This window comes from Cherax quadricarinatus, chromosome 45, assembly GCF_038502225.1.
Source record: "Cherax quadricarinatus isolate ZL_2023a chromosome 45, ASM3850222v1, whole genome shotgun sequence".
Classification (NCBI taxonomy): domain Eukaryota; kingdom Metazoa; phylum Arthropoda; class Malacostraca; order Decapoda; family Parastacidae; genus Cherax; species Cherax quadricarinatus.
In genome coordinates, this window is record NC_091336.1 from 27,324,540 (window position 1) to 27,347,677 (window position 23,138).

Consider the following 23,138-nt stretch of genomic DNA (forward strand, 5'->3'; position numbering starts at 1 on the left):
TTTATTTCAGGAAAATTATAAAATTAAAATATATCTTCAACTTTTAACTACCCACAACATTAATAAGGTCAGTGGTATGTTTACCTTAGTTACCCCCATCACCCACATCATCACAGAACATTGAAAAGTTAGAGCTTACAATGAGCCAGTAGGCCTCCTGTTGTGCTCCTCTAGTGCTGTCCATTTTGACTTAGTTACGGCTACGCTGGCGGAGATTCGTCTGTAAAAACTTGCATCTGTGGTCACAGTGGTGCCTATGCTAACTTTCCACTGGCATATAAATATACCTATTTGGATGCATCTTATTGTAGCTAGCTGGCCCAGTGGCTAGCGCGTCAGTCTGGAGTGTTATGACTCTCTGATCGCGGGTTCTAAACCCGCCCGTGGTATGGTTATTTATTATCATTATTAAAGATTCGCCGGTATTCTCCCGGCCCGGGCCTTTTCCAAGTGGTGGCCCGGCCTTGGCTCCCTGTCTAGGGAGTGTGTGAGACCTAAGTCTCCCATGGGAGGAGGCACAAGTACCCCGTCAACTTTGGGACCAACTGTCCCCAGGCCTAGCCACATTCCCCACCCTCACGGGGCTCCTAGAGAGAAGCTAGGCCTCTCTGGTCTGCCATCCCCGCCCGTAGGGGACTAATGGGAATGACAGTCTTGTGAGCTGCAAGCTCTGGCTCAGGCACCTACCCTACCCATCTTAGGCTTCCTAGACCTCGCTAAGCTCAAGGAAGGTTCCTTGATGCTGGTGAGGGGGCTCTTGATCTAGGGAACTGGATCTGTGCTCCAGTCTCTAGTTTAAATAAAGCAAATAGAGTTACCTCGTTAACTCTTCGTTAAGCTTATTAACTCATTATGGTGTTGAACACTTATTTTCTAATAGCGGAAAGTAAACAAACAAACAGCAACAGAAAATTGTGAAGGTTAGGTTAGGTTTGTCAGGAACAAGGACAAGTGTTTCCTGACTAGGGTCTTAGTTATATGATGATCCACCACTGGAGCTTTTGGTCATCCGACCGAGACCTTCTACTGGCTTATCCCTTCATCCGTTTAAAAAAAATTTTTTTTTATTAAAAACTGAAATAAATTCACTGATGTGTTAATTAAATTAGACAAAAATTCAAATTTTCACGGCAGTATAGTGAAAGTTTATGCACTAATTTAATTTCAATTTCTAACTTACGTTAACACTGCATAAATATTTGTTTCGGACTATGTCGATAATATAATATGAAGTTCGATAATTGACACAGACAAACTGAGAAAAAAGTCACAATACCGTGACTGGAACAACACACAAATAACTCGCGCACAGGAGACTGAAATTCAAGACGACGTTTCGGTCTTGGACCATTAACTAGTCATAAGTTTCGGTCTCTACGTGAAGGTTATTTGTGTACGCACAAAATGCTTTAGAAAGGCACATGAACAAACACTATGATAAATGGGAATCTTTACTGAGGAAACGTTCCGCCACACAGTGGCTTCATCAGTCCAATACAAAGTAGAAAGGTGTAAGGAGAGGAGTTTGAGGTTATCAGTCCCTCAGCCTGGAGTCGATGTGTTCAGTCCATCAGTCTTGTAGAATGTACAGCATAGGGCCGTGATAAATGTATTTTCAAATGTTTCTGTCGTGAGACCTTGATCAAACCAGAGTACGGGTGGGGTTAGAACCCATGGCAAGTGAGTCGTAAAACTCCAAGCCAGTGTGTAAGCCACTGGCTTGCAGTTTTGACGAGTCGTTTCCACGACTTTGATCATTTCCAACTCTTCCTAAAAATGCCTTAGTATATATATAAAATTGTCAGGAAACAGGACAAGTGTTTCCTGACGCGGGTCTCAGTTATATGATGACTTATAAGACCCGCGTCACTTGGAGCTCTGGGTCATCTAACCGAGGCCTTTCCCTGGCTTACCGGCCCACCCCTTTAAAAACAATTTGTTATAATTATAACCAATTATTATATGTCCTAGTTTTTCCTCACTTGCCTATATTATAGTCCAAATCGAAAACTTAACAGGAGACACAGGATATATAGACTGAGATATATATTTTACCTTACATTACGATGAGTGGCTCCTCCGCGTTTAAGTTTAATCATAAGAGTAAAAATGAATCTCAGTAGGGCTACTAGCCTATGTTAGGCAAGTCCAGCTCAGAACCATTATCACTACATGTATTAAGCCTAGAAGATTACCTATGCAATTAACCTACTATAATTATACTGTCAAGCCTATAAAGTAGGAACAATATAAAGTCAAAGTGCAGGCAAGATGTGAGCAAAGTAGTCACTCACTATTTTAATAATTACAAAGAACATATTTCAGTAAATGAATTGTTAAATCTCTCAAAGGAATAACTTAGATAAGGTAGCCAGACTCCATAAAGAACGGATACAAGATATACGAAGTTTCTAAGGCTGACTCTTGCTTTTAATAAAGAAAACAAATAAAATATTTTCACCGTTAAGATTAGAAATGAAACTCTGACCATAAAACTGACATGTGTATTGATGAAAGAACTCAAATTTAAAATGGGTTATGATCAAATTAATAAGCGACGACCGCACAATATTTCACTGGAAAACAGAATGACTTGTAAGTAATGCTTTAGAATTAGTACAGTCTACAGAGGCAAGTGTTTCTCATATATGAGCAGAGGCCTGGTTTCTTGGTCAGCAGTTACTGCATATTTATGGTGTTTAACTCTGGTCTTAAGTATCTTCCAAGTTCGTGCAACTATAAACCATAAACCTCACCTGGTCCATGAGTCATAAACCTAAATCTTTCTTAATAGGGTCTTGCCTAAACTTAATATACTTCTGCTTTTACAAATTATTGAGACTGTGTGTTGCTGACAATGTCTTTTCCGTCAACAATAATTTCTACAGGAAAACCTAAGATTTTCCAAAGGGAAATCCTGTAGGCACAGTCTTAAATAATTTTCTTAAGGGATAAATTGGTAACGAATTATTACCACATATATTACTTCCGGATCAAATTTGATTGTGATAGGTAGATGACATTTTTTTTTATTGCGGACAGATGATGAAAATTTTAGTATCGTCTTGGATCTCTAAACAATTCTTATCCTCAAACTAAAATCAAATGTGTTACGAAACCAAAGTTAAGGTCGTCTTAATGTTTTCATCACCCGGATAGATGGGAACTATTAATACAATACTGTATAGAAAAACCAACAGTACGAGCGCAGTTAACTCTTAGAAATTCTTTTTTTTACACACCGGCCGTCTCTCACCGAGGCAGGGTAACCCGAAAACTATTTTTTTTATCCAGGATCAATACACAAATGATTTTTTTGGGGCAATTGTCTTATATATTTTTTGGGGGCAATTGTCTTATATAATAACATTATTATTACATTTATTACGAAGCACTATTTCTCCCGTCACGACCATAAAGTTAAGAAGTCGGTAATATATACTCTATATACCTAGAAGATTTTCGTGTGTCATCCAAGGTATTTACTTGTTGAATATTGCTAAAAGGCACAAAATTCAAACAGGTCCTGGGACCTGGCACCTAAGTCACACATGATGAAATATTTAATTCCACAAGCTCATTCCACAGTCAAACATATAAGAACTGTAGTCAGTGTTTGACACTACCTCGTGATGTCGGTAACATTTGTAGCAGATCGCACTTAAGACGACATTTCGGTCTCTCCTAGACCATCGCCAAATCGGCCTGACAGTGGACCGAGACGTCGTCTTAAGGTTTCTCTCCCAAGTGCAGTTTATGGTGAATTCTTCCGGATACAGAATTGTGACTTTATTCTTCATTTGTAGGTTGTAGGACACATACACGTATGTTCCGCCGCCTTGGATTCAACCTGGCTACGTGCTATTGAAACTGTACTATACAGTATTTTCCGGCATATAAGGCGCATGATCGTATGAGAGCATATAAAACAATGTTTCTAAGCAGTTGTATCGTAACGTTAATAAACAACTGTTAAAGCGTAACCCAAACCCTACCCTTAACCCTGATCTCGAGCATATAAGGCGCAGGGTGATTTTCCAAAACTTTTCTGTGAGAATAAAAAGGGAGCCTTATATGGCGGAAAATCCGGTACCATCACTTTAACTGGCACGATGGGGTATCCAATCATATGTTCATCATTTTACGGTAATTCGTCAAAGAATTTGTAGTTTGCACATTAGTAAAGTAGGTTTATATTTTGGGAGTGTTTCTGGCTCTGTGTACTTGAAAACTACTAATACGAACATAACTGAAAAATGGTATAGTGATACCGACAAGATGAGCATAAAGACATGTACAGATTAGGACATTTATTAGAGAAAACTCTTCGCCACTAGTGGTGAAACGTTTCCTCTAATAAGTGTCTTTTTTCCACACCATCAACTTAACCTTGGTGTCTCCAGCTCTTCACAGTTGCGAACTAATAAGAGGTTCCCAGCTGCGTCCACTCCTTCATTACGTTGAAGTGTCGCCGAGTCACTGAGTACCGACCAGTGACCGAAGTAAAATTCCGCGCAGTCTGTCGATACCGAGTGATTTCCTTACACGTTATCGCATTTATCGCTATATACACTAAGTGTGTTGGAATAAACTCCTCTTTCCTTGCACTTTCTCATCAGTATAAATTCTCACTCCACCTATTTTTTAATGACCTCCAACACACTCTTTCTTCATAGTCAAGTCTGACATCAGTGTTGTAATGACCACTAGACTCATCGTGATGTATCAAAAAATTACGATTTGCGCAGCAAGTACTTATTCACAGGTGTACAAAGGTTATACACTGGACAATGTAATGCCTAAGTTTCGCCACGAGAGGGTTCTTCAGAAGAAGCCACTCGTGGCGAAACGTTTCCTATAATGTCATAAATTATACATAAGACCATTTTTTTCAACATCTTGCCGGTATCGCCACTCCATTTTTCAGATCTGTTCATAAACTTATTAAGCTCACTGTGAAAGGATATCACTATATTAGGATTTGTCTAGTTTTCCATTATGTCCGTAGTTTACACCATTTATCTCCATCATGGAGGTTCTTGAAGGGGAGTACAAGGGAGGGGAAGTGAAGTCATGGGTTTCTTGAAGAGGGAGGGGGAAAGAGATGGAGCAAGGAGAGGGAAGTGAAGTCGTGGAGGTTCCTAAAGGGGGGGGGGAAGTGAAGTCATGGAGGTTCTAGAAGGTTGAGGGGAGGGAGAGAGGGGGAGGAAGGAAGGGGGAGTGAAGTCATGGAGGTTCCAGGAATTTCATTTCTATATATATTTTTCATTTACCACCTTTTCATATAATTTTTTTTAGTCTAATGATTCTTATTTCCATTTATAACGTATTTTTCCCATTTTTTTTCGTTCATCTTCCTGAAAAGATCGTCCCAGAATGAGGGAAGTTTATTTCTCAATGAGCCAAGAGGAAAAAATCTTAGTGATTTTGGACTTTGAGAAGTTATTTATAGCAGGTGAATCTACTCATTTATTTTAGCCATTCCCAGTCATTTACCTAAGAGAAAATATATTTATTTTTGACGGTGACTGAGAACTTCTGGATTGAATTTTTTCTTATAAACTCAAAATTTAATGGCAGGAGCAAACTTGTGTGTTGGTGAGCCTGAGGTGAGAATGGAGCCGGATGAGGTCAATTCTGAAAACATCTCTGGGAAGGTCAGGGGTCAAATGTGTTGGGGGTCTGGGGTCACGTATGGGGGAGTCAGGTCCTTGAGGTTACTGTGGGATCAAAGGGTTTTTAGTTTATAAAGGCGAGACTTGTTTTCTGCTTAAAGTTAATGACATGGGAAGACAGATTTATAGATAACATAGCAGTACAAGGCATATACTGGTATTGTAGGAGCTGAGGATAATGTGTAGTGTGAGGTGCTTGTAGTTAATGTGTAGTGTGAGGTGCTTGTAGTTAATGTGTAGTGTGAGGTGCTTGTAGTTAATGTGTAGTGTGAGGTGCTTGTAGTTAATGTGTAGTGTGAGGTGCTTGTAGTTAATGTGTAGTGTGAGGTGCTTGTAGTTAATGTGCAGTGTGAGGTGCTTGTAGTTAATGTGCAGTGTGAGGTGCTTGAAGTTAATGTGTAGTGTGAGGTGCTTGTAGTTAATGTGTAGTGTGAGGTGCTTGTAGTTAATGTGTAGTGTGAGGTGCTTGTAGTTAATGTGTAGTGTGAGGTGCTTGTAGTTAATGTGTAGTGTGAGGTGCTTGTAGTTAATGTGTAGTGTGAGGTGCTTGTAGTTTAATGTGTAGTGTGAGGTGCTTGTAGTTAATGTGTAGTGTGAGGTGCTTGTAGTTAATGTGTAGTGTGAGGTGCTTGTAGTTAATGTGTAGTGTGAGGTGCTTGTAGTTAATGTGTAGTGTGAGGTGCTTGTAGTTAATGTGTAGTGTGAGGTGCTTGTAGTTAATGTGTAGTGTGAGGTGCTTGTAGTTAATGTGTAGTGTGAGGTGCTTGTAGTTAATGTGTAGTGTGAGGTGCTTGTAGTTAATGTGTAGTGTGAGGTGCTTGTAGTTAATGTGTAGTGTGAGGTGCTTGTAGTTAATGTGTAGTGTGTGGTGCTTGTAGTTAATGTGTAGTGTGAGGTGCTTGAAGTTAATGTGTAGTGTGAGGTGCTTGAAGTTAATGTGTAGTGTGAGGTGCTTGTAGTTAATGTGTAGTGTGAGGTGCTTGTAGTTAATGTGTAGTGTGAGGTGCTTGAAGTTAATGTGTAGTGTGAGGTGCTTGAAGTTAATGTGTAGTGTGAGGTGCTTGTAGTTAATGTGTAGTGTGAGGTGCTTGTAGTTAATGTGTAGTGTGAGGTGCTTGTAGTTAATGTGTAGTGTGAGGTGCTTGAAGTTAATGTGTAGTGTGAGGTGCTTGAAGTTAATGTGTAGTGTGAGGTGCTTGTAGTTAATGTGTAGTGTGAGGTGCTTGTAGTTAATGTGTAGTGTGAGGTGCTTGTAGTTAATGTGTAGTGTGAGGTGCTTGAAGTTAATGTGTAGTGTGAGGTGCTTGTAGTTAATGTGTAGTGTGAGGTGCTTGAAGTTAATGTGTAGTGTGAGGTGATTGTAGTTAATGTGTAGTGTGAGGTGCTTGAAGTTAATGTGTAGTGTGAGGTGCTTGAAGTTAATGTGTAGTGTGAGGTGCTTGTAGTTAATGTGTAGTGTGAGGTGCTTGTAGTTAACGTGTAGTGTGAGGTGCTTGTAGTTAATATGTAGTGTGAGGTGCTTGTAGTTAATATGTAGTGTGAGGTGCTTGTAGTTAATATGTAGTGTGAGGTGCTTGTAGTTAATATGTAGTGTGAGGTGCTTGTAGTTAATATGTAGTGTGAGGTGCCTGTAGTTAATATGTAGTGTGAGGTGCTTGAAGTTAATGTGTAGCGTGAGGTATGTGTAGTGTGAGGTGCCTGTAGTTAATGTGTAGTGTGAGGTGCTTGTAGTTAATGTGTAGTGTGAGGTGCTTGTAGTTAATAAGTAGTGTGAGGTGCTTGTAGTTAATGTGTAGTGTGAGGTGCTTGTAGTTAATGTGTAGTGTGAGGTGCTTGTAGTTAATATGTAGTGTGAGGTGCTTGTAGTTAATATGCAGTGTGAGGTGCTTGTAGTTAATGTGTAGTGTGAGGTGCTTGAAGTTAATGTGTAGTGTGAGGTGCTTGTAGTTAATGTGTAGTGTGAGGTGCTTGTAGTTAATGTGTAGTGTGAGGTGTCTGTTTGATTTTTATGTGTAGTGTGAGGTGTCTGTTTGATTTTTATGTGTAGTGTGAGGTGCTTGTATTAATATGTAGTGTGAGGTGCATGTAGTTAATATGCAGTGTGAGGTGCTTGTAGTTAATGTGTAGTGTGAGGTGCTTGTAGTTAATGTGTAGTGTGAGGTGCTTGAAGTTAATGTGTAGTGTGAGGTGCTTGTAGTTAATGTGTAGTGTGAGGTGCTTGTAGTTAATGTGTAGTGTGAGGTGCTTGTAGTTAATATGTAGTGTGCGGTGCATGTAGTTAATGTGTAGTGTGAGGTGCTTGTAGTTAATGTGTAGTGTGAGGTGCTTGTAGTTAATGTGTAGTGTGAGGTGCTTGTAGTTAATGTGTAGTGTGAGGTGCTTGTAGTTAATGTGTAGTGTGAGGTGCTTGTAGTTAATGTGTAGTGTGAGGTGCTTGTAGTTAATATGTAGTGTGAGGTGATTGTAGTTAATGTGTAGTGTGAGGTGCTTGTAGTTAATGTGTAGTGTGAGGTGCTTGTAGTTAATATGTAGTGTGAGGTGCTTGTAGTTAATATGTAGTGTGAGGTGCTTGTAGTTAATGTGTAGTGTGCGGTGCTTGTAGTTAATGTGTAGTGTGAGGTGCTTGTAGTTAATGTGTAGTGTGAGGTGCTTGTAGTTAATATGTAGTGTGAGGTGCTTGTAGTTAATGTGTAGTGTGAGGTGCTTGTAGTTAATGTGTAGTGTGAGGTGCTTGTAGTTAATGTGTAGTGTGAGGTGCTTGTAGTTAATATGTAGTGTGAGGTGCTTGTAGTTAATATGTAGTGTGAGGTGCTTGTAGTTAATATGTAGTGTGAGGTGCTTGTAGTTAATATGTAGTGTGAGGTGCTTGTAGTTAATGTGTAGTGTGAGGTATGTGTAGTGTGAGGTGCTTGTAGTTAATATGTAGTGTGAGGTGCTTGTAGTTAATATGTAGTGTGAGGTATGTGTAGTGTGAGGTGCTTGTAGTTAATGTGTAGTGTGAGGTGCTTGTAGTTAATATGTAGTGTGAGGTATGTGTAGTGTGAGGTGCTTGTAGTTAATGTGTAGTGTGAGGTGCTTGTAGTTAATATGTAGTGTGAGGTATGTGTAGTGTGAGGTGCTTGTAGTTAATGTGTAGTGTGAGGTGCTTGTAGTTAATATGTAGTGTGAGGTATGTGTAGTGTGAGGTGCTTGTAGTTAATGTGTAGTGTGAGGTGCTTGTAGTTAATATGTAGTGTGAGGTGCTTGTAGTTAATGTGTAGTGTGAGGTGCTTGTAGTTAATGTGTAGTGTGAGGTGCTTGTAGTTAATATGTAGTGTGAGGTGCTTGTAGTTAATATGTAGTGTGAGGTGCTTGTAGTTAATGTATGAGCAGTAAATAATGAGTGTTGGCAGTGTTGTGAGGAGAGACACGGGTAATATAGAAGAAACAGGATCAACACTACATGTTAGAAGAGGTCGCAGGTTCAGAAATGTCACAGGACTCCTGTTAAAACACTATGAAAGTAAAGGACTTTTAATCCAAGGCAATAAACTCTCTCTCTCCTTCCTTGGATCAAACCAGAATGGTTATTCTACGGATTTAGCGCTCTCATATGACTATAATAATAAGATTAATAATTAATTTTCTTCATTCTCCAGTAACATACTTCTTCTCTGCCTCCAAATTCATTCCCTTCATTTTGTTTCTTCTCCCACGCCCTTCCTTTTCTTCCTCCTTCTTTCTAACTTCCCTTCCCTCCCTTCACTATTTTCTCTCTCCATCTTCATTTCTTTCCAATTTACCGACTTCTCTCAGCTCTTTCTTTCCTCCCTGTCCTTCCTTCCCAGCTTCCATCACTTTTTATTCACATACTCTCCCTACTGATTTCCCTGTCCACTTTACTTTCTATTATCCGTCTCTCCTTCCACATACTCCCCTCTTTTTCCCACGTTCCCTTTCCCCTCAATTTATTTCCTCTCACTTCTTCCCTCTTTTCTTCTTTCTCTCTCAATCCACTGTCATCTATCACTTTTCATACATTCTTTTTTCCCCTTTCTTCTTCCTTGTACCTACCTCTACCCTCCCCCTTTACTCTCTATCTCAGTTCTCCATTTTCTCTCTCCTTCTCCTGAGAATGACTAAGAAGGTGAAAAATAAACAACCTCCTCCGCCCCCGTGTCATTCTGTCCCTAGTGTCATTCTTCCACCATGGCCTTCCCCCCCCCCCGTGTCATTATCTCCTTCCTGTGTCATTCCTGCCCCATGTCGTTCTTCCCCGTGTCATTCTTCCCGTGTTATTCTGTTCCCGTGTCATTCTTACTCGTGTCTTTCTTCCACCAGTGTCATTCACCTGTGTCTTTTTTCATCGTGTCTTTCTTCCTCTCGCTGTCATTCTCTCCCCGTCCCATTCTTCCCCCGTGTCATTCTCCCCCCGTGTTATTCTTCCCTGTATTATTCTTGCCCCGTGTAATTATTCCCCTGTGTCATTCTCTCCCCGTGTCATTCTCTCCCCGTGTCATTCTTCCCCCTCTCTGTTATAATCCCTAAAATATTTGCTCCTCTGAGATATTAGGCGGCCAATTATCGGGAAATATCGTCGTGGTCATATTGGAAAGAAAAAGTTATATTTGTGATGATGGGAGATGAGGCTGGAACTGTGGGAGATAAAGGAATCATAAAAAATAAAGAAAATTATATTAGCACATGCAAATACGAATATTAGGGATTATGATTCCAGTTAGGCGAATTATATTGGAATTATGAAGAATACAAGTCACAATACAGTGGCTGGAGTAATTAACAACCAACTCAGGAACTGGAGAAGAAAACTGAACAAGTATCAAGTTACGGGGAGGTAAAGAGTGCTATTATATTTATGGTATAAAGTTTTGAGAAGCTGATGGGAAAAATAACACGGAGTCTTGGTACAGAAGGACATCTTTTACAACTTTATTGCTAACCTCTGGCCCAATTTCCACTAGTAGGCTTCGCCCACCTGTGCCGATGTCTTCAACTGTTGCACCTATCCTTTAGTTCCAGCACATAAGGGATCCTTCTCCTGTCTCTTCTTCGAATTAATCAAGGCTGAGGGACTGACCTATCAAGGTTGAGGGACTGATTACTTCATCTTCTAATATCTCCATTATGTATTTTCTATATTAAATTAAGAACAAGCTACTCGTTGCCAAAAGTCTCTTCTTGGAGTATACAGAACCAGTACTGAACCCTGACCAAACATGCAGAGAAATGTTTCTGGAGCTAAGAGGTATGAGCTATGAGAGACTACACGAGCTAAACCTGATGACATTAGAAAACAAGATCAAACGTGACATTCTAACTACGTACAACATACTAAGAGGAACTGATAGGGTAGATAGAGACAGAATGTTAAAGAGGAACGAACCAGGATCACGAGAGCACAGCTGGAAGTTAACAATCACTCGGAAGAGTCACAGGGATGTTAAGAAATATATATTTCTTCAGAATGAGAGTGGTAGAGGCTGGAGCTATACATAATTGTAAGAATAGGTAAGAGAGCTCACGATATCAGGAGAGTGATCCCAGAAGCAGCCAGCATAAAAACGGGGCCATGAGCTGAGACTCGATTCCTGCAGTAACAAATAAGTGAGTGGAAATAGGCGTGTACAAATGTGTATATGTTTATGTGTACGTAAGTGCGTATGTACACATACATACGCCTACACACACACATACGCGCATACGCACACACACACGTACACACACACACACACATGAAGATTGGGGAAGGACAAACAAGACCGCAGACGGAGTACAATCTAGAGGGCCAGAGACTACAAACCTCACTCAAGGAAAAAGATCTTGGGGTGAGTATATCACCAGGCACATCTCCTGAAGCGCACATCAACCAAATAACTGCTGCAGCATATGGGCGCCTAGCAAACCTCAGAACAGCATTCCGATATCTTAATAAAGAATCGTTCAGGACCCTGTACACCGTGTACGTTAGGCCCATATTGGAGTATGCGGCACAAGTTTGGAACCCACACCTAGCCAAGCACGTAAAGAAACAAGAGAATGTGCAAAGGTTTGCAACAAGACTAGTTCCAGAGCTAAGAAGTATGTCCTACGAGGAGAGGTTAAGGGAAATCAACCTGACGACACTGGAGGACAGGAGAGATAGGGGGGACATGATAACGACATACAAAATACTGAGAGGAATTGACAAGGTGGACAAAGACAGGATGTTCCAGAGATGGGACACAGCAACAAGGGGACACAGTTGGAAGTTGAAGACACAGATGAATCACAGGGATGGTAGGAAGTATTTCTTCAGCCACAGAGTAGTCACGAAGTGGAATAGTTTGGGAAGCGATGTAGTGGAGGTAGGATCCATACATAGCTTTAAGCAGAGGTATGATAAAGCTCACGGTTCAGGGAGAGTGACCTAGTAGCCAGGAGCTTGGACTCGACCCTTGCAACCTCAACTAGGTGAGCACACACACACACGCACAGTAGCGACCAGTGAAGAGGCGGGGCCAGGAGCTTGGAATCGACCCCTGCAACCTCAACTAGGTGAGTACAACTAGGTGAGTACACACACACACACACGTTCTCCTCCTCTAACCTCAATTTGAATTGGAATTTGCTGGGTTTTGCAGAAGTCATAAAGCGGATCACAAGTTTGGCAAAATAACAAAAAATATGCAATCTTAAGTTTGGAAAAGTGTATTTCCTCTGCGTTGTGTTTGAGAGAAATAAAGTTTGCGAGTGAAATCTGTGGTTCGAGTCTTCAGCCTTAATTGTGGATCTCTGAGTGTCTGCATGCAATTTGTCTCTCACCCCTGGTAATAATTTATATATATATATATATATATATATATATATATATATATATATATATATATATATATATATATATATATATATATATATATATATATATATATATATAATATGTGTGTGTGTGATGTCACCGTGGTTGTTTAATATATTTATAGATGGGGTTGTAAGAGAAGTAAATGCGAGGGTCTTGACAAGAGGTGTGGAGTTAAAAGATAAAGAATCACACACAAAGTGGGAGTTGTCACAGCTGCTCTTTGCTGATGACACTGTGCTCTTGGGAGATTCTGAAGAGAAGTTGCAGAGATTGGTGGATGAATTTGGTAGGGTGTGCAAAAGAAGAAAATTAAAGGTGAATACAGGAAAGAGTAAGGTTATGAGGATAACAAAAAGATTAGGTGATGAAAGATTGAATATCAGATTGGAGGGAGAGAGTATGGAGGAGGTCAATGTATTCAGATATTTGGGAGTGGACGTGTCAGCGGATGGGTCTATGAAAGATGAGGTGAATCATAGAATTGATGAGGGAAAAAGAGTGAGTGGTGCACTTAGGAGTCTGTGGAGACAAAGAACTTTGTCCCTGGAGGCAAAGAGGGGAATGTATGAGAGTATAGTTTTACCAACGCTCTTATATGGGTGTGAAGCATGGGTGATGAATGTTGCAGCGAGGAGAAGGCTGGAGGCAGTGGAGATGTCATGTCTGAGGGCAATGTGTGGTGTGAATATAATGCAGAGAATTCGTAGTTTGGAAGTTAGGAGGAGGTGCGGGATTACCAAAACTGTTGTCCAGAGGGCTGAGGAAGGGTTGTTGAGGTGGTTCGGACATGTAGAGAGAATGGAGCGAAACAGAATGACTTCAAGAGTGTATCAGTCTGTAGTGGAAGGAAGGCGGGGTAGGGGTCGGCCTAGGAAAGGTTGGAGAGAGGGGGTAAAGGAGGTTTTGTGTGCGAGGGGCTTGGACTTCCAGCAGGTATGCATGAGCGTGTTTGATAGGAGTGAATGGAGACAAATGGTTTTTAATACTTGACGTGCTGTTGGAGTGTGAGCAAAGTAACATTTATGAAGGGGTTCAGGGAAACCGGCAGGCCGGACTTGAGTCCTGGAGATGGGAAGTACAGTGCCTGCACTCTGAAGGAGGGGTGTTAATGTTGCAGTTTAAAAACTGTAGTGTAAAGCACCCTTCTGGCAAGACAGCGATGGAGTGAATGATGGTGAAAGTTTTTCTTTTTCGGGCCACCCTGCCTTGGTGGGAATCGGCCAGTGTGATAATAAAAAATAAATATATATATATATAATATATATATATATATATATATATATATATATATATATATATATATATATATATATATATATATATATAATATATATATATATATATGTGTGTGTGTGTGTGTCTTTGTCTGCCTCCGTGTGTCTGTGTACTTACCTAATTGTGGTTGCAGGGATCGATTCATAGCTCATGGACCCGCCTCTTCACTGGTCTTTACTAGGTCACTCTGTCCCTCCTCCGTGAGCTTTATCATACCTCTTCTTAAAGCTATGTATGGATTCTGCCTTCACTACATCATTTTCCAGACTATTCCACTTCCTTACAACTCTATGACTGAAGAAACACTTCCTAACTTCCCTGTGATTCATGTCTTTAGCTGCTCACCTCCCTCTCTACCTTATAAATTCTCTTATATCATAACCTCCCTCTCTCCCACGTAACCTCCCTCTCTCCCGCATAACCTCCCTCTCTCCCGCGTAACCTCCCTCTCTCCCTCATAACCTTCCTCTCTCCCTCGGGTCTCCCTCTTAGTTTTCCAGGACAAAGTTAGTGTCTGTTGTGGTAAACTTATGAGTCTTAAGTTAGAGGGAGACACAGCGATATAGGCGATGGGAGAGAGAGAAAAAAATGGGGTAGGGAGGAAATAAGGAAGAGGGGAGAAAAGACCTAAAAGAGGGAGGGAGAGGAATGAGAGGCATTACTGAAAGGAGGATGTATAGAATGAAAGAGGGAGAAAAGGATGGGAATGAGGAAGAGAAGGACTGAAGGAGGGAGAGAGAGAGAATGGGAGGAGGGTGTGATCAAGGGAGGGGAAGAGGAATAGAGAGAAGGGAAGGGGAAAATGACAGGAGGGAGGGGGTGGAGGGATGGAACGAGGGCACAAATGAGAGGAGGAGAAAAGGGACAGATTACAATGGAAAGACTTCCTCCGGGAGGGATGAAAAATTATGAAGAAAATGATGGAAAAAGATACGGAGAAAAAGTATGAAAAATGGAGAGAGGACAGATGCTAGGATAACGGAAGGAGGAGAAAGTGACACGAATAAAGAGATAGAGAAATCAATCGAGGGAAGACGTGAAAAAAGGAGGAGGATGGGAATGGAGAATTAGAGAGATGGATAGAGGAGACAGGATTTAAGAAAACAGTTTTGAACAAGTGGCGCAGACGAGGTCTCTGTCAGAGTTATTAAAGAACGTAGAGACGAAATCATTTACTAACGTCATTGTAATAATAATGATAAGGATAATGACTTTCAAATTTATGTACAAATACACAATACTTTGTGCAGCAGCATCAAAAAGTAAGTCGCCACAGGACCAGAAACAAGAAAGTGTTTTCCAATATTTAAAAAGAGAGAGACAAGATTGGTGCCTTCAGTATCGCTCATATGCTTAACTTCGGTTTTTATGTACACAAATGAACAAGATTGTTAGAGACAAGATAATTACTGTTATAAAAGATAACATATTATCCGGAAATCAACATCGATTTGGCAACAAAATTTTATGCCTGACCAACTTCGATTTTTATTGTACGAGGGTAGGTATTGTAGGATGGCAGGTATTGTAGGATGACAAGTACTGTATAGAGCTTTATCACATTAAAGCTCTTTATAAAGCTCTATGTGGAGATAAACGTTGTTTATAACAAAGATTTACTCTTTATCAAGTCTTTCTACCCTCGTTATTCTTATTTATTCACACACACACACTCACACACACACACACACACACACACACACACACACACACACACACACACACACACACACACACAGTGGTGGAACACCTGTTAAGTAGCAGATTCAGAAACAGCCAGTATGGATTTAGGAATGGTAAATCCTGTCTCTTGAGCCTGTTGGAGTTCTATGACAAGATAACTGAAGTGAGGCAGGAGAGAGAGAGAGAGAAAGAGAGAGAGAGAGAGAGAGAGAGAGAGAGAGAGAGAGAGAGAGAGAGAGAGAGAGAGAGAGAGAGAGAGAGAGAGAGAGAGAGAGAGAGAGAGAGAGAGAGAGAGAGAGGTGGACAGCATATTTTTGGATTTTAAGAAGACTTTTGATACAGTACTGCAGCAGCCAGAGCCCTGCAGAAAAACTTGGGGTAGATACGCATAACTGGGAAGGCACTGAAGTGGACCAAGAAATCTTTAACAGGAAGAAAACATCGAATGATTTTCCAGGCGGGGGGTTCAGAAAAGAAAAAAATAGGAAGGTTGGGATTCCACAGGGATCATTACTGGCTCCAGTACTATTTCTTATAAGAACATAAGAACATAAAAAAGAAGAAACACTGCAACAGGCCTACTGACCCATGCGGAGCAGGTCCATGTCCCCCCCCCGGATTATCCCAATGACCCACCCAGTCTGGTCATCCCCACTCAAGGATGGAGCACTGTACTACACCCAGCAGCACAAGCTAGTCAGGTCCAACTCACACCCACCCACACCCACTCATGTATTTATCTAACCTATTTTTAAAACTACACAACGTTTTAGCCTGAATAACTGTACTCGGGAGCTTGTTCCACTCATCCACAACTCTATTACCAAACCAGTGCTTTCCTATATGTAAATGAAAGCCATGACGGAGGAAATAGAGTTAGAGATGCCCCCTGTGTACAGAGGTGAAACTAATAAATGGAATACGAATATGAGGACCAAGAACTATTACAAGCGAATCTTCACTGGTTGGACTAGTGGCAGACAGAATTTAACCCTCAGCAAATACTAAGTTTTGAAAATATGAAAAGGGAAAAGATCGGAAATTGAATACAGGCTCGGAAAAGAGAATCTGCAAGGTTCGCTCAAGGAGGACCTTGGGGTGAGCGTAGTGTCAAACATATCACCTGAAGCGCTCTTGAACCGAGTATATGCCCCAGGAAACGCGCCTCTGAAATACTGAAGACTGGCTTATAGAACTCTCATCAAGGCGTTAGTCACGCCACTAAAAACGCCACATGTACATCAGATCTTGGAGTATTCATTATCAATATGAAACCCACACCTGATCAAGTATATCAAGAAGCTGGAAGAAGGTTTAGAGGTTTGCAGTGAGATTAGTTTCAGAGCTAAGGGATAGGTGCAATAAAAAGAGAATGAAGGAGCTGAACCTAATTTTATATGGTTTAGCTCCATTAGTCTCGCCTCACAGCACATACACCTTAGCTCAGAAACTAATCTCGCTGCATACCTGATGACATCAGAGAACAGGACATGACATGATAACCACATACCAAGACGTATCGAGAGAAATTGAGAGGATGGAAAGGGACAGATTGTTGGAGAGGCGGGTGACAAGAACATGAGGGCACAACTAGAAGTTAAAAACTCAGATGAATCTCAGGGATGTTAGGATATTTTTTATGTTCAGTGTGTTTAAAAAGTGGAATGACCTAGACAGCGAAGTGGTAGAAGCGGGATCCATACATAGTTTTAAGATTAGGCACGACAGGGTCCACGAACACAGGACAGGAGAGAGAAAACTCAATAGCAGCCAGTGCAGGAGCCAAGAGCTAAGACAAATCACATATAGGCGAGTATATATAGGCAAGAACATACACACACACACACACACACACACACACACACACACACACACCTGGTCAAGCACGTCAAGAAGTTAGAGAAAGTACAAAGGTTTGCAACAAGGCTAGTCCCAGAGCTCAGGGGAATGTCGTACGAGGAAAGGTTGAGGGAAATCGGACTGACGACACTGGAGGACAGAAGGGTCAGGGGAGACATGATAACGACATACAAGATACTGCGGGGAATAGACAAGGTGGACAGAGATAGGATGTTCCAGAGAGGGGACACGGAAACAAGGGGTCACAACTGGAAGCTGAAGACTCAGACGAGTCACAGGGACGTTAGGAAGTATTTCTTCAGTCATAGAGTCGTCAGGAAGTGGAATAGCCTAGCAAGTGAAGTAGTGGAGGCAGTAACCATACATAGTTTTAAGAAGAGGTATGACAAAGCTCAGGAAGCAGAGAGGGAGAGGACCTAGTAGTGATCAGTGAAGAGGCGGGGCCAGGAGCTGAGTCTCGACCCCTGCAACCACAATTAGGTGAATTAGGTGAGTACACACACACACACACACACCTCAGATGCATCTGGCTTATAAAAATTAAAAAAAAAAAAAAAAGCCGCCTTCATAATCTCAGTATTTTGCATTTTATTTCATATTCTGTCCCCTCTAGTCGCCACCCCACACACAGCACCTTACAGAAGTTTGTCCCAGGTTGCTGTGCGAAGCAGTAAAATGAAGCATCGAACGCCAGGATGCAAGCTCTCGGTACCATTCAGTCTATGATGAACTTTTTGCAGTAAATTAGATCTCCGAGTTATTATATTATTGCTTAAATAATACCGGCGCAAATGTGTACCGAAACCTGGAAACGTGAAGATTACCTGGAATTAGTAAATATAGAGAATTCGCAGAAGCTGAAATGTAGCCTCTGGTGCTGCATGACCCATGAGGGCTTAGTGCTTGCCTCTGAATATAATAATATAGTGTCGAAACATAAGTATCTGAAAGAGGGTTATCAATCAGCAGGCCCCTGGAAACGTAATTGGATCATTATACTCGGTAACAGGCACCAAGCGCGTTGGTAGAGCTGTTATATATATATATATATATATATATATATATATATATATATATATATATATATATATATATATATATATATATATATATATATATATATATATTTATTTATATATATATATATTTATATATATATATATATTTATATATATATATATATTTATATATATATATATATTTATATATATATATATATTTATATATATATGTATATTTATATATATATATATATTTATATATATATATATTTATATATATATATTTATATATATTATATATATATATATTTATATATATATATTTATATATATATATTTATATATTTATATATATATATATATATATATATATATATATATATATATATATATATATATATATATATATATATATATATATATATATATATATATCCGTAAGCCTATGTGAGTCATTCAACATTGCTGGTTTCAGGTAAAACTGACCTACCTTGCATCTTCGGCACGGGTGAAGAGGACCACGGCTCTAGCTGTTGGCTTTTTCAGCAGATTTCCAACAGCCGTGTCGAAGACTTTATGGTCAGCGTTGTGCGGGATCTTCTCAGACACAGCGATGCAGATGTTTCTGGCCATGGCCAAGTTATGGATCACCTCGATACCAAACTCGCCATAAGATCCTTCAGAATGTATGGTGGAGATGTATGACCAGTTGAACAGTTGCATCACGTCCATCATGGCCATAGCCTGGAAGGTATCTGGAGGCACCGTCCGCGCGAAGAACTCGTAACGGTCCTTGTCGGATAACGCCCGGGCTGTGGACGCCGGGCTCACCTGAGGGATGTGGAACAGACGGAACAGGTTCGCCACCTGTAAACTTACTGAGCTGTAGGAGCCACCAACTACTCCTCTCACAGGCTTGGCTCTGTATTTCACTCTTGGGGCCTTTCCGTCTGAACATTCTAGTCCCGAGGTGTCCAGAGCGTCTAATGAAACTCGGATGAATTCCAGCGACTGATTTAGGGCATATGTGTCCTTGGAACATGTGTCTAGTATGTGAACACCCAGAGTGATGTTGGGGAGGATGTTCGAGTCATTGTTGATGAGATCGACGGCGTATAACATGGCCTCCAGCCTCTGGAGTCCTCTATCATATACAGCTGAGGAACATGGCGTCTTGTCACCCTTTTCGTGGACAGGGAAGAGCCCACCCAGCATCAAGTCTCCCGAAAGCTGAACTCCAGTGGCCGTGACCTCTGACCTTATCTGCCCCAGGAGCATGACGACAGAGGTGAGCCACGACACCCAGGCCCACACCAACACTGTGGAACCAGCTCTTCTGCCACACACCATCTCGTGTTCTCTCTCGTCCTCCTCGGCACACTCCCGACCAGCCAAGTGCAAACTGGAAAGGAGAAATAAAATATCAGTACTCGATGGGACATTTACATACAGAAATTACCCTTCTGCCAACACTCTAAACCTTTCCCCACATCATTAAAGTGTTTAACTGCCTCTTAAGTGGTTCTCTGTTGTGCCACGGGACCTCCGACCGTGAGCTTCACGACCATAAGACAGACTGTCTCGTGCAAGATGTTTGGGAAAACAGCCATAATCGTATGCAGCTTAATGCGTACACTCTCAGGCTCTCGCAACGCAAGGCAAAACTCTCTACATAAAATATATCTTATTCTTATCAACTGCAGAGATATGTCTGAGATAATGATCAATGAAGTCTCCTGGGAATATTATCTTTAATATTTTTCTAGCTTTGGTGTCGTTTCTCGGGTCTTTGTGGGTATAATTTCGAGACAGCATAATAACCTATGGTATATTTCAAAGCATCTAATTAATTAAAATAAGATTTCAGACATATTAAGCAAATATCCTAAATAAATTGCAGCAGATAAGACAAATTGTAGATGTAAATAGAAATGTGCTTCTGTTAACCCCTTTTTCAGGCCTAGTTTTTAGGCCTTTTGTATATCCATATGCTCTCGCACTAGCGCCACAGGATGGATATGGAGTGCACAATAACCTAGCCGCTACCGTCCATAGGATACATATAGGATGCAAAGGCTAGCCGAAAGATGGATATGGAGCACACAAACTAGCCGCTTCGGCGGCAAAATCTAAATGAAATCTTTGTGAGAAGAAACACACAGTGTGTAGAACAAACTCTCACTGGGACAACGTCTCACTTAGGGTCTAGCTTTATTTGATAAAGCTCTACCCTGAACAAAACATTTTCCGAACAAAAGCTTCTTCCACGTTCTGTTCCTTTATACTCATACCCGTGAGCATTACCCATGAACATCACGAGTCCTGGTTGACGCAAGAACATTGCTGATATTTTTACTCGGTAAACCACAACACTGAGTAAAACACAGTCACAAAACACAGAGATTTACTAAGTCTGTATTTCGCTTTATGTTGAGCTGTATCAAGTTTGTGTTTCGCTCTATGTATCTGTGTTTCGGTTCATGTACAGCTTTATCAAGGGATACAGTTTACTGAGTAAACTGTATCTCTTTACCATACATTTCGCCACTTTTTGCCAGCCAGCGCTACTCGAGTCCAACTGCAATAAAATATCACATTAGTGTCTGTCACCGTCATTAATCAAACTCATTTCGGTTATCAGATCAAATGAAAGCAAATACATATTCATGCCTAAACAATTTAATGACCGTTTTTTTCCAATTACAACACGAAATGAAATTAAAAATGCCGGATTTTTAATAGCAAACACAATTTAATATTCTAATTAATGTACTCATGATATCATTATAAGCAGAGGTTTGAAATGACAGTGTTATAGTGGTATGATCACTCATAGAATGATAAGCAGTGGTTAGCACTCTGCCAGAGGGCGAGAAATGCAACCTACAGGCTCCGTCTTGATTTCTTGAAGGGCAAGAGGCGTGGACAAGGTCTGTTACCACTGTTAACGCAGCAGTAAACAGATTAGATATCTGGGCGATAGTCGCCTCTTGTGGGTAAGATGTATGGTCAAGTCTAGTCACAGCTCCTGCTCCCCCCCTCACCTAGTAATAAATAGGTATCAGTGTGTTGGTACTCTCTTGTGGGTGGTATCTACGACAGGGCAAGACGTTCAGGCAAGTCTCCTTACACCTGTTGCTCTGCCTTGACTCTCCCTTTCCCTACGTCCCTTCCCTACTTTCTCTCTCTCCCCCCCTTTGCAGAAGACATTAAAGAAGCATCAACTTTCCTATCACGTCCTCCTCATGTGATGTTTGTCTGTTAGTCTTCATCTGAACGTTAATGTTGAGGCCAGCGAGTCGAAGGAGAGAGGGAGGGAGGGATGCAGAGAAGGAGAGAAGGGAGGAACCAGGGAGGGAAGGATGCAGAGATGGAGAGCTGGAGGGATGCAGGGAGATATAGTAGATGGGAAGAGCCAGGGAGGAAGAGATGCTGGAGGGGATGAAGAAGGAGAACCAGGGTGTAACAGAGCGAAGGAAATAGACCAGTAGTAAAGGAAAGATGGGCGTAAGGTAGCGAGGGGGTATGGGAAAGAGGAAGCAAGGAAGGGCAAAATGGAGGGAGGGACGAAGGCAAGAGGGGATTTAGAGAAGGAAAGAGGGAGGGAGGAAGAGGAGGAAGTCATGGAGATAGGAAAAATGAGGAACAAAGGAGAGTGATATTAAAAAAGTGAGTAAGAGATGGAGGCAGAGGGGAAGGAATTCAACCTACCTACTGTTCCCTTTCAATCGAACATACCTCTTATTCACCCTCGTCCTTTCATTCTTCCGCTCCCTCTCATTCTATACTAGACAGATATGTCCTTGGGGCGTGGCGGGCCTGGTGGGCCCTACAAACTAGCAGCAAGTTATAGACGCGTCAACAGGACACGGATATTTGGCTTTCCTCCTTCAACAGGAATCGTCACCTTGAGACGAATCTCTGTCGACTGAAGATCGGGCACACCCATCTCACCCATAGTCACCTGTTTGCAGGTGCTCCTGTCCCCCTCTGCAGACAATACCATGTGTCGTGCTGGCGACTGGAGTACATATTTTAACAGTTTACCTACAATTTAGGCCTTTCCACCTTCGTCATGTTTTTATAATTACCGAGTTGTTTGTAGGGATCTCGGGGAACTTTAAGGGGATTCTTTTCACATTAATAATTTAATACTTTTTTGTAGGTGCTACAAGTTGTTTTAACTTGGTATGACACTAACTGTTTTGTGTATTTTATTCATGATAGTAGTTTAAACTTTGTTTTTATTGTGTATGTTGTACATTATTGCTATTTTATTGTTACGAATTCTGAGGGACCTATATGATCAAAGTTCTAGTAAATATCACAGCTTCTACTCTCACTCTGCTTCTCACTCCATATTTTCCTTGTTGTATCCTTTTATGTTTTTATCTGCTTTTACCTTTATTTCTTCTTTTCTTCCCTCTTCTTCTCTTCATCCTTCCTTTCCCTCTCACTTTTCTTCCTTTATCTCGTACTCTCATTCTGCTTCTATCTTACCCTCTTCTCCCTCAGTCTACCCCTATATATATATATATATATATATATATATATATATATATATATATATATATATATATATATATATATATACATTATATATATATATATATATATATATATATATATATATATATATACATTATATATATATATATATATATATATATATATATATATATATATATATACATATGTATATATATATACATATATATATACATATATACATATATATATATATACATATATATATATATATATATGTACATATATACATATATATACATTATATATATATATATA

At 40.6% G+C, this 23,138-nt stretch overlaps 1 protein-coding gene across 1 annotated transcript in view; it reads right to left on the minus strand.

Moving 5' to 3' along the window:
* mGluR (metabotropic Glutamate Receptor) overlaps positions 1-23,138 on the minus strand; it is a 555,546-nt gene that overhangs the window by 436,352 nt on the left and 96,056 nt on the right. The window contains exon 2 of the mRNA XM_070094390.1: positions 18,823-19,734. Coding sequence (XP_069950491.1) covers positions 18,823-19,682 — 860 coding nt within the window. The 5' untranslated portion in view covers positions 19,683-19,734. The remainder of the gene's footprint in view (positions 1-18,822; positions 19,735-23,138) is intronic.